The 12517-nt window shown below is 38.8% G+C and overlaps 2 protein-coding genes across 4 annotated transcripts in view; both read right to left on the bottom strand.

Moving 5' to 3' along the window:
- Positions 1-7992: 7992 nt before the first annotated feature.
- LOC118597893 lies at positions 7993-9208 on the bottom strand (the record flags this gene model as incomplete). The annotated part of the gene is given in 1 exon segment (XM_036216887.1): positions 7993-9208. A coding segment is annotated over 1 exon segment (1089 nt), but the record flags the coding sequence as incomplete, so codon positions are not given.
- Positions 9209-9221: 13 nt separating this feature from the next.
- Positions 9222-12517, bottom strand: part of LOC112141078 (GTPase IMAP family member 2) — a 5418-nt gene continuing 2122 nt past the window's right edge. The window contains exons 2-3 of one of the 3 annotated variants that reach the window (XM_024264119.2): positions 10084-10435; positions 9222-10005 (exon numbers count right to left, since the gene is read on the bottom strand). In XM_024264119.2, coding sequence (XP_024119887.2) covers positions 9648-10005; positions 10084-10435 — 710 coding nt within the window. In that variant the 3' untranslated portion in view covers positions 9222-9647. Of the gene's footprint in view, positions 10436-12517 lie in introns of all 3 variants that reach the window. The other 2 variants (XM_024264120.2, XM_024264121.2) reach the window with 2 other exon arrangements.

The following is a 12517-nucleotide window of genomic DNA, read 5'->3' as shown; positions in this document are numbered from 1 at the left end:
GCTCGAGCGCGCCCGCCCCCTTCCACGCCGCGGTAGAAGAGAGACACACGCCCGCTGCACGGAGGATACCTCAACGTGGAAGCCGTCTTGTGGGACTGGACAGTTTCGTCTCTCCCCACCATCACCTTGCGTCCGACTGGCGGTTGGGTGGTTGGCCCGGCACGCCCGGTGTTCATTTTTATTTTATTTTAACTGATTTTATTGTGATTTTTATTCTTGTTTTTGTTTCTGTTTCAGGAGGTGGGACCCCGAGGTGGTGGACTGCTGTCTGGTGGTGGGTCCCGCGTGTTGTGTCCTTTCACGTTTGCAGTGAATCTCCACTTCCGGTGTTTTAGTGTTGTTGTTTTTATTGCAGCTCCAGCCACCTCGGTGAGCTCCCCCTCTGTGTTTTGTTTTTATGTGGAAGTTATTTTAACATTTTATATAGCTCTTAATAAATTACATTTTTAATATTTTACCCAGCCTCTGCCTTGGTTTAAAGTAAGAATTTTACGTGTCCTTTAATTGAATTTCCTGGGGCCGAACAGCCCCAGGTGGCGTTGTTGCAACACACCATACCCAAGTTGCCACATCAGCAAGAGCTTTTTCCACAGTCTGAATTAAATCAATGACTTTTCTGGGTTGGTTAGTTCTTAAAATTGGTATCTTCTCTAGTTCTTCAATTATATCCAGATCAATGGTTGTTTTGTTGCCGTATCTGTTCTCCAATACTCTGAAGATGTCTTCTGCTGTGTTATAGATTGAGAGGCGATGTTGACGGCAGATTTTATCATCTATGCTGTCCAGTAACTGGAACCTCTTTACTTCCGGGGAGCCAGTTGGTTCTCCTTGTTTCTGTAAACTGTCCCAGTCTTTTCTCCAGCGATGAAAGCTTATTTTGCAACCATGAAATCTTGGTAAGTTTGTTGGCTTTAGTTTAATGGTTGGTGTTGTTTGCACATTTGCTAAACTTGCTGCTACAGCCGCTGCTTGGGATGTACGATTTTCTTCTGCAACAGTTTGCGCAGTGATGAACTCAGATTTTCTTGGCTCTAGTGTGTTGATCACAGTTTTCAACATTTTTACTCTGGTTTCAAAATCCCCCTTTTCAGCTGTTGGTATCCACAGCTCCCATGCTGTATGGCTTCAAATTGAATCTTGGACGAGCTTCAGCGCAATCGTCAACCGTGCTTCATATCTAGCTTTGTTCACAGAAGTAACAGAGATAGCAGCAACATCATCACAGGCTCTCTCAGCTTCTTGAATAGCAATACTCATTTCCTCAAAACCATATCTTGACCAGAGATCTAGTTGAACTATGTTTTTCACACTGTCAAACTTTGAATCACATTCACTCATTGTTTTTTCTAAATCTTTTTCTTGGCGCTTATCAAGTTCCCTGTCTTCAGATTCTTCCAACTGAGCAAGTAGACCATCTCTGTAGTCATCATTCGCTTCACAAACATTTCTTGCCTCCTCTGTGAGCCTTTTGAACTCCTCTTTTAGTTCATTTTCTCCCATGCTTTGGGCTCTTCCACTCAGGTAGTTGGCTTGTTTAGTGAAAGCATTTTGTGCAATGGTTCTTTCTGGTTTTAGTTGTTTTAAGGTTTTTCCAAAAGCTTTTTCAGCCATCTTTGTAGATTTGTTCTTGTGAACTCGTGTCCAGCGTCGACAGATGATTTCTCTGACTTTATCAGCTTTGGTTTCACTGTCACACGGTTTTCAACTGTTGAGTCTTTTGGTCTCCTCCAGCTCCTGCCTGACTCGATAGGCTTTGTTTTCCAAAGGATATGGAATCAACTCAGTCATTTAATCATTTTGCCTTTCTTTCTGTTTATTTTGGCTGATTGATGATAGGTAAATGATAGGTTGAAAACCTTAAAAGAAAGAAATTGATATCTCAATTGAACATTTCAGCAAACTCAGCATGTCAAACAAATGTCAAAATACTCTTAGATTTAACTCAGAACTGACAAGCAAAGCAATCAACACAAAACAACAAATTCTTATAGTTCATAAATTCATTTAGTCCATACCGGTTGTGTCTTTGATTTGGATTCTGGAGCTGGAGTGGAATCAGATCAAACAGAGATGCAGGTGTGAGGGCTCTTTTCAGTGGTGGATGAGGTAAGGTGGGTGTTTTTTTTTTTTTGTTTGTTTGTTTTTTTCCATGGGGATGTCTGGCCCGGGTGGAGTTAATATATTTGGCCCGGGTGGAGATGATCTCTGATTGAATGTGACAGTGGGTGCCGCCCATTCATGACGATAACTTAGAGCCAGCCTTGGCAGCGTGTCAACCATGAAAAACATGTTAACTTTTCAAAAAAATATTGATGAATATACTGTTAGTCTGGGTGTTTATCCCAAAAAATGATCATAGACAGAATGGTCATGGCTAATGGGTTCATTTTCCAAAGAAATTCATTAAAAACAATGTAGAAAACACCAGATGAACATTGTGAAAGTTTTTTTTTTCTCTTTGAAGCATAAATGTCCGTATCAAAACTTATTTTCACTTCGATGTGGATCCTTTTTTGGAGACATGCGTACCTTTGTGCTGTTGCTCAAGAATCCATGTTAAAACCAATTATCCCATCACCCATTTTTTCCACCAGAAAATATTCTGCTCCCTATATCTAACCGTCTTCCCGATTTCAGGCTGTGGAGCAGTGGTAGGGCTGTCAACCTCTGATCGGAAGATTGCAATTTTATTTCCCAACTTGCCCACCCATGTGTCAAGGTGTCCTTAGGGAAGACACTGAACCCCACATTGCCTCTGGTGGAAGGTTGGTGCCAGTGGTAAGCAGAGAAGCTGCCATCACTGTATAAATTGGTGAATGGGTCTGTGACTGTAAAGCACTTTGGGCCTTCAAGGAAGGTAGAAAAGCACTATACATGTATTCACCATTTACCGTATCCTCCGTCTGCTTGCCCTGTTCTCTGATATGTTCAGGATCAATCCCAACACATACAAATTCCTCTCGAAATTTGAGTGCTAAACTGAATGAATGTTTCTTGGCCATAGGTAAACTGGGTCACAGCACAAACACAGACAGCCAGCTCAAGCTGGATCAGAACAGTCTGAAACACACAAAGGATATGGGACCATGGAAAGACCTAGAAACATTTTGGAAGTTTTCCTTTTTGTAACAGTTTGGTAATCAAAACAAATAAATAATTATTGCAACATAATCCAGTTATTAATATTGTTTTTGTTCTGGGTGGTTGTCTTGGGCACCATGCAGCTCAGGGCCGGGCCTTTTCAGAGCCTGAAACCTGGATGCAACCCCAAATTATCATTAAGACATAAACACTGATGAGAACCTAAAACACCTAAAAAAGGGAAAAAAACTTTTCAAAAAATTAAATTTGGCCAGTTACAAAGGATACAACAAGATAAACTGTTATCCCAATATTCTGGACCTACTTGATAGAAGAGTCGAGCAGAGTTTGCAACACCATCTTTTTGCAATTTCCAAAATGAAGAAAGAAAAATGAATACATCACAGCAATAACATGCTAACACAAGCTTCAACTTTACTAGAGTTAAAAAAAAAAAAAAAAAAAAACTTTAATCAACTTAATTGTGACATGACCGGCTAATAATAGTTGATAAAGACAAAGCAACACACCGCAATTGAACTCATTATAAAATTACCTGCTTCCAGGTCTGAAAGCTCCCTTTCTCTCCTTTAGGAAAGCTTTTGAACCAGAGGGGATCCAAGGTTAGTTATTTGAAAAGCACTGAATTGTCCCGGAGGGAATAGTGTTGTCAAAACAGAAGTTTATGTATACTTTGATGCAATCTGTGACGGCACTGATGTCCTTTCCATGCGGGCTGTCATAATGATGATTTCAAGTTTTCAGACTCTCTCTTTTTTATATCTACTGCAGCCACAGGTCAACAATTTAGCCTCTTTGTGCTTAGCCAGTTCCTGTAGAGGAATCTGTGTGATATCGTAGACAGTGGCACTTGGATAACTACTGGTGACTATTCTGTTCGTACTTATTTCAGATATATCTACATTTCCAAACAGGAGCACACCATGCAGTTTTTTTCTCTGTTTTCTGCTTGACATTTTATTCATTTATAAAGCACCTTTCACCACCAGCCAAGGAGGCCCAAAGTGCTGTACACAAGAAAACTCAATACATTACAATCATAAAAACAATTTAAAAAATAAATATGTAAAATCCTTTTTAAAAGAAATTAAAGATTAACATGATAAAAAGCAGCTAGGTAGACACTATTGCGCAATAGTGGAGGTACAGTTAAGCTTTAAAACTCTCCAAAAGTTTGACTTCTCTAATAGTCAGTGGCAACTGGTTCCACAGTTTAGGAGCCAGCACAGCAAAGGCACAATCTCCCCGGAACTTACATTTAGTTCTCGGAGCCAGCAACAAACACTGGTCCGCAGAACGCAAAGACTTAGAGGGAGAATATTTTAAAATCAGATCAGAAAAGTAAAACGGTGCTGTACCTGCCAGTGATTTAAAAGCAAAGACAAGCATTTTCATACAAATCAGACATTGCACTGGTAGCCAGGTCAAAGAGATCAGAACAGGGGTTATGTGATCAGACTTCTGGACCACAAATAAATCTGGTGTATTGCATTTTGCACCAGTTGTAGTCTGGCTATTGAGACCTTGGGTAACCTGGCGTATAAGGAATTGCAGTAATTCAGCCTGGACAACACAAAAGTGTGGGTCACAATTTCAAGGTTTGACTTGGATATGAATGACTTAATTCTGGCCAAAGTTGTAACTGAAATAAGCAGGACCTGGTTACTGCATTTATCTGAAGGTCCAGTTCAGATGCAGCATCAAGTTTCACTCCCAAGTTAGTGAGCACAGACTTCTCAAAGGGAGCGAGAGAGAGGAGGTCCAGACCATGATCCTGACGCCCACCAGGGGAAAACACAACAACCTCTGTTTTGGTCTCATTGAATCCAAGAAAATTAGCTGACATCCACAGCTGAACTTCATTAAGGCATTCAGTTAGTGCCGTAACTGAGGGGTTGGGACCTTTGTGTATGGGGAAGTAAATTTGGCAGTCGTCAGCATACAGGTGGAAATCCACCTTATGTTTCTGAAGCAGCTTCCCTAGTAAGAGCATGTAAACAGAAAAAAAACAGTGGGCCCAGAACGGATCCCTGAAGGACTCCCCACCTCAGGGGATGACACTTGGAGGAGTGAGGACCCATGCTAACACAGAATGACCTGTTTGTCATATAGGATTTCATCCACTGCATAGATGCCCCAGAGATCTCCACCCAATGTTCCAGCCGATCAATCAGGATCTCGTGATCCACTGTATTGAATGCTGCTGATAAATCCAATTATAAAAAAACCACAAGATTACCTACATCGGTTGCTTATAAAATGTCATTAAAAATATTTAAAAGAGCAGTTTCTGTGCTCTGTTTAGGTCTGAAACCTGACTGGAAAGGTTCAGTGATGTCATGATTATTTAAGAATGTAACCAGTTGTTTATACACAAAAGTGAAGGTTAGAAATGGGCCTTTAGTTTGAAAACAGTGTAGTATCCAGCCCTTGTTTTTTCAACAGCGGCTGCACTACCTCTTTTTTAAAATTAAGTGGAACCTGACTGGACACAAGACTAGAGTTTATAATGGTTAAAACAAATGGGGCTATCACTGCAGATACTTTCTTAAAAAAAAAAAAAACAAGCAGGCAGAACATCAAGAGAAGAACCAGCTGGTTTAAGACTTGATATTACCCTTTGTAGCTCAGCCAGAGACACCAAGGAAATCGAATGAAAGTTACCTGCTGGTGTTGGCAGAGTTGGTGGAGAGTAAGTAGAGCTGTGTGAAAGGGAAGACCTGATACTAGTGACTTTGTCCATGAAAAATACAAATACAAATTGACACAGAACTATCAACGAGATTCCCACTTAAATCAGAGTCCAAAAGTGAGCTAAAAATCTTAAAAAAGGTGTGCTAATCACCAGAAGCAGAAGAAATAATGTCTGAATACAATTGTCTTCTTGCTTTTTTCACAGTTTCATTACACAAAAAGAGTTTGTCTCTAAGGAGGTCATGGGAAGTATGAATATTGATTACATTGTTTATGTCTAGCATTTGATTCTTAAAATATTCTTTCCATTTGTGAAGCTCCTTCTCCTTTAACTCTGACAATGGGAGATATTTGCTAGTCAATTTTATTCTGGGAGCAATTACAAATTGTTTAGCCTTTCCATGTTGCTTTGGTTTCGCACCAAGTTGATTATAGTCAGATCCTGGAAAGGACTCAATATCATTTAGCTTTAAATTGCAAGTACCAGTCTTTTGCCACTTTCTTTTTTAGATCAATGTGGACTTTTTACCACTGGATTTGATAGGAAGTGTATCATGAGGCCCTAGTTCTGTTTCTAGAGCAAAAAATACCATCTTGTAGGCAATGAGTATCCTGTTTAATTAATTAATCAATCAATCAACTTTATTTATATAGCACTTCTCATGTAGGATATAATACAAAGTGCTTTACATTTAAATAAAACAATCTGAAAAAACAAATACAACAATAATACATGTAAAATACAATAAAAACATATAATGTCCCCCTCACCCAGATCCACATGCAGCCCCAATCCCTTTCATACCTCCCACTCCTTTTAATGATAGAGAACAGACTGAGTACAAGCAGAACAAAGGAAGTTTGCTGTGTGAAAAATATAGTTGGAGCCTCTTCCTCCAGGGAAAGCTGCATAGGAGGATCTCAGGGTCCGCGAGGGTTCATATCTTACTAAAAGATCAGACAAATAAGAAGGCGCAAAACCATTAAGACATTTGAGAACCATTAAAAGTATCTTAAAATCAACCCTGAAGCTTATGGGGAGCCAATGCAGGGCTTCTAAAATCGGGGTGGTGTGGGCCTGTCGCCTGGTGTTTGTGTGGACTCTTGCAGGAGAATTCTGTTGAAGCTGAAGGTTCTTGAAACTATTGGAAGACCAGTTTGAAGCACATTTCAATAATCAATTCTACTGATAATAAAAGCATGCATCAGTATCTCCATGTCAGTGGGAAAGAGAATCAGGCGGACTCTAGCCAAATTTCTAAGAGAATTAATCACCTGTTTGAAACGTGGGATAAAAGTAAGCTTAAAGTCAAAAGTAATCCCCAAACACACACTCTCTCTCTCTCTCTCTCTCTCTCTCTCTCTCTCTCTCTTGGCTTCAGGACCGATAACTAAAATTTCAGTGTTTTCCTGGTTGAGCTGCAGAAAATTATTTGCCATCTATGATTTCACATCTAAAATACAATTAAAAAGTGGTTCTATTGGCCTTGTGTCATCAGGAGACATGGATATGTACAGCTGGGTGTCATCAGCATAGGTGTGAAACCTAATATTGTGCCACCTGATTACATTCCCCAGAGGAAGCATGTAGATGTTAAAAAGCAAGGGGGCAAGGATGGAACCTTGAGGCACAACGCTTTTAAGTTTGTGGACCCCAGAGTAGTAAGTGTCCATGCTCACTATAAAGTTTCTCTCTATGAGATAGAATTTAAACCACCTAAGAACAGTCCCTAAAAGGCCAAAGCATTTAAGTCTGTTTAACAGGATCAGGTTATCAACTGTATCAAAAGCAACACTTAGATCTAGAAGAACAAATACTGAAATCTGACCTAAATTCAAGGCACATCTGATATCATTAACGATTTTTAACAGGGCCGTCTCAGTGCTGTGGTTTGTTCTAAAACCTGACTTGTTTATCTCAAAGATGCTGTTTTGTGAGAGAAACTCATTCAGCTGAATAAAAACAAGTATTTCCAAAACCTTGCTTAAAAATGGTAAGTTGGACACTGGTCTGTAGTTATTAAGAGACATAGGATCTAAAATAGTTGTCTTTAATAAGGGTTTCACAACTGCAGTTTTAAAGGCAGTAGGAAAAACACCTGTTTGAAGAGAGCAGTTCATGATATTTAAAATCTCGCTCTCAAAAGATCCGTAAAATGATTTTAAACTTGATGTAGGAATTGGATCTAAAAAACATGTTGGATTAACTTGGGAGAAAACTCGACAAAGTGTTGTAGCTTCAACCAGGTCAAAACTGTCCAGTGCTTCCTCAGGTAAGATCAAGCCATCGTTTTCAATAAAAAGGCTTTTCTGGTAATTTAAGACGCTTGATCGTACAGAATAAATTTTACTCCAGAAGTGGTCTGCAAAGTCCTCATACAATGAAGCGGAAGCTGGTATTGAATTTTTATTATTGTATGATTTGACTGAGGATTCAATTGTGCTGAAGAGGACTCTTGGTTTATTTTTATTTTTGGAGATGATGTTTGCGAAGTATGAATTTCTGGCCTGCTTTAATGTTTGGTTGTATAGTTTTAGTAGATTTTGGAATGCCCGATAGTTTATTTCAAGTTTGTATTTCCTCCAATGTCTTTCAGTGGCTCTAAATGTTTTTTTAAAGAGTTTAATTTCAGCTGTTCTCCAAGTGTGTGTGGATTTAGTAATGATCTTTTTTGTTTTAAGTGGAGCAACTGAGTTGAGACTGGATCTTAATTTTTTGTTAAAACTTTCTAAAATTAGATCGCAGGGAGCTGGTAAGACAAGTGGAGGGTCGGAGTGAACAGATGAAATACATTTTTCGACCACTTCAAGAGTTAAGAAGCATTTCTTCACCGTTCCCACAGAGGTCTTTTGTTTTATAAAACCAGTGCTATTGAAAAGCACACAGTAATGATCAGATACAGCCAGATCCACAAAAGTGGACACACTAGTGGGTAAACCATAACTGATGACAAGGTCAAAAGTGTGCCCCCTTTTGTGAGTCAGCTGCATGACATGTTGCATAAAATCCAGAGAAGTGAGCAAGTCCATAACCTGAGTGGCGTAATAGTCCAACTCCCTGTCTACGTGCAGGTTAAAATCATCCTTTATTAAAATAATGCTGAAGGAAATGTGGATAGATGCTAAGAAGTCAGAAAAGTCCTCAATACAACCAGTGTTTGATTTTTGTGTTCTGTATACTGTGATGCATAAAATTGGCGGGTTGTTAAAAACAAAGGTATGGTGTTCAAAGCTGGGGTAATGATCTAATGACATTTTCTTTACAGCCAAGGAGTTAGACATCATAGATGCAGTACCACCACGCTTTTTGCCCTCCCTGGTTGAAAAAACTAATCTAAAATAAGGTCGGGAGGACTCTGTGAGAACAGTAAATGCTCCCGTGCTCAGCCATGTTAGAGTTAAAAAGAGAGCATCAATGATATAATCTAGGATAAAATTGTTTACAATAAAATTCTTGTTAGATAAAGATCGGACATTAGAAAGTGCCATGTCAAAAGAGGGTGGTACAGTCTGTTATTGGTTGGCGAGCCTGCTTCCTCTGGCTTTAGTGCTCCCTTTAGTGGGCGAAGGCAGTAATTATTTGGTTGTCTCCTACCACATCCCCTCATAAAAGTCTTGTCTGTGATAATGGCCTTGATGTGGTAGACTGGAGGGGTAGCAGGTCATGAAAAGGAAGCTGTTTTGTTTGTAAAAAGCAGTTGTCTTTTCCAGAATGTGGGAGGAAGGGACAAAATCTAGTCAGTTATTGATATTGCCGACAGCTTACACAAGGAGATTTTACTTGAAGCCCTACTTCCATGGTGTTGAAAGAAATGTTGGGGAATTAAATAAATGCCTCCACTGGTTTCTACCTAGTCACTCAGCTGCTGCTGGTGAGCAGGCCTTGTCCAGATTTCCAGTATCTGGATAGCTGCTGGTGGTCTGGTTGTAGCTGGATAGCAGCTGGTGGTGTGGTTGTAGCTGGATAGCAGCTTGTGAGCTGATTTTAGCTGGATGGCTGCTGGTCGTCTGGTTGTAGCTGGATAGCTGCTGGTGAGGTGGTTGTAGCTGGTTAGCTGCCGGTGATCAGGTTTTAGCTCCACAAATCCACGCAGATAAGGGGCACCATTCAGTTGGCTGCTTCCGCAGTGAACCTTGAACTGTCTGTGTACCTCTCTGTCTGTCTTGTTCTGGGTTGTTCTGAAAAACAAAGAATTTCCCCCCGTGGGACTAATAAAGTATCTTGAATCTTGAAGATCACAATTTTCATTCACAAATTTCTCAATGTTCTGATTTTCCAGTTGATACCTGTGAGCGAAGACGATCCGTGCATATGTTTTAGCTTTCTCAGAAAAGAACTCCTTCATTTTAAAGATGGCCTCTTTCAGCAGCTGAGTAGAGCTGTATTCAAGTCTTCGAATAATCGGAGTGACACGCTTTGCCATTTCAAATAGCGGGTTATTTTCCATCACTTTGGTGTCAAAAAATCCAGGAGTGTCGAAGGTTGTGATCTTTCTCCCGTGAATTTCACTGGTTTCACTGTCACATTTACTTCCTATAAACTTTGGCAGAACATAAAGTTTAAGCACTTGTTTTTCAAGGATTGTGTTTGCCAATGAGCATTTTCCAGTTCCAGTTTTTCCAAGAACAATTCTGCGCTCTGGAAACATAAAGAGAAAGAAAGAAACATTAGATATTAAAATTATCAAGAACTTCATGTTTTCTATGTAGTTATTCTCTACGAAGAAGTCATTCTAAACTTTTAGTTTTCAGAAAATGTTCCAAAAAAGCATATGGAATATGAACCTCATACATATGAAAGAAGTTACACTCAAACTTCAAAACTTTTGTAAATGTAGGAAACATGTCTTCTTTGATTGAAATCTTAAATTCAAAAATTACAATCCTGTTGTAAAATCTTTCCACCAATCAATGGGTTGCATTGTGTGATGACAGAAGCTCCACCCTCATGGGTCCATTCTATTTTTCAATGGACCTACAACCAACGCAGGTCTAGAAATGCTACCAGTCGGTCCTGCTTAACGGGTCCACTTTGTAATGGAAACGCTAAAAAATCCAGTCCGGTCTGGACAGCTCAGTAGAAACGAGGCATTAAAGCCTCCGTACTTGCTACCCATCAGCTTCAGGATAGATTTTAAGATTCTCCTTGTAGTTGTTAGATGTCTTCATAGGTTCAGACCTTACTGATTTTCAGATGTCCAGTGTCTTTATAAACTAGGGGTGTGTATTGGCAAGAGTTTAGCGATACAATACCTATCCCGATCCATGTCTCAGGATACAATAGGTATCACAATATATCCCAAGACTGTACCAGAACAATTTTTCACTCTTAAGAGTACGAATTAAACCAAATCTACCTGAATTTTAATCAAATCAAATCAATCAAATATACTTTATTAATCCCCGGGGGGAAATTCATTGTGGTGGGCAGCAGCCGCTGGACGGCGCTTTATCGCCCAGAAAAGACACATGAGGGTTACAGAAAGATGTCAAAAAATCAAGTATCTTCAGCCCCTGTCGCAGGAGGGCGGCATGAGTTAAAAGTACAAGCAAATTAATGTATTTCATTATAAAAAATGGTCAAATTAATTTTATCAAATGATCACAGCATTAAGCACAGTGACTGTATCTCATATACCAGTTACTTTTACCTAGAAATTCATTCTGGCTTTCTTTTGGTAAGTCACAAAATATTTGTTTTTTAAAGGGATCAGTCAATATTGTCTGTTTTTCACAACAAAATATTTTTCAGTAAAAGAAAAAAAATAGAATGATTGTGCTTTAACTAATACGTTTCTAAAAGTGTGATTGCAAGATTGCTAAATTTTGTTTACTATTAGTTGTAATTCCTGTAGTATTTTGTTTACTCAGTTTTTTATTCCATATTTTACTGTTTTCATATAAAGGGTTGAGGCTCCTGCCAGGGGATGCGGGGTGGGGCTTAGGTGGGTTTCTTGGGTGGATGTTAGGATGATTAAGGTCATATGTCGGGTGGGTGTTGGGCAGAATTGAGGTGGGTTTTTGGTATGATTAATGTATGTATATTGCTTGTTTCTTTGTGTCTTTTATATTTTAAAATTTGTGTTCTTATTGTTTTTATGTGCAGCGCTTTGAGCTGCCTAAAGGAAATGAAAAGTGCTTTATAAATATAAGCTGATTGATCGATTGATTGAATCGATTTTTTTTCTACACCCCTATTTTAAACATCCAGAACTCTCAGATCTTCAGACTCTGCTCTCTTTATCTTTTACCTTTTATTAAAAAAAGTTTTTTAAACTTCTTCCTACTCCATTTCGAACTACAAAATTGTGGCTTAATATTTTTATTTATAATTTATATAAAAATTTTCCATAGTTTTCTTGTTTTTTAACCATGTATTTTGTATGCATTGTTCGAAATAAAGGACTAATAACAACCGGTGAAAAAACGTATCTGATGATCTGAGAGTTTCAGGATCTGTGTTGAGTTTTTTTTTAAATCTAAATTAAAGAAAAAAATTCAAATAAGGAGTTGCATAACTCATAACTAATTTAAGTAACATATTATTTATTTATTTGGTTTCAGTTAATGTATGGATTCATGGTTTATTATTGTGCTATTTTACCCTTTCTTTCTTTTAAGCAGTGTCTTCTCATCAGTGGCGGGCCATCAGGGCCTGCAAGGCCTTCTCTGCTGGCCTAAAAATATCTGAATCACAGACTGATATTAATTATTATTTATT

This window comes from Oryzias melastigma, linkage group LG18 (genome assembly GCF_002922805.2).
Source record: "Oryzias melastigma strain HK-1 linkage group LG18, ASM292280v2, whole genome shotgun sequence".
NCBI lineage: Eukaryota > Metazoa > Chordata > Actinopteri > Beloniformes > Adrianichthyidae > Oryzias > Oryzias melastigma.
This window is presented reverse-complemented; position numbering and strand designations above follow the sequence as displayed.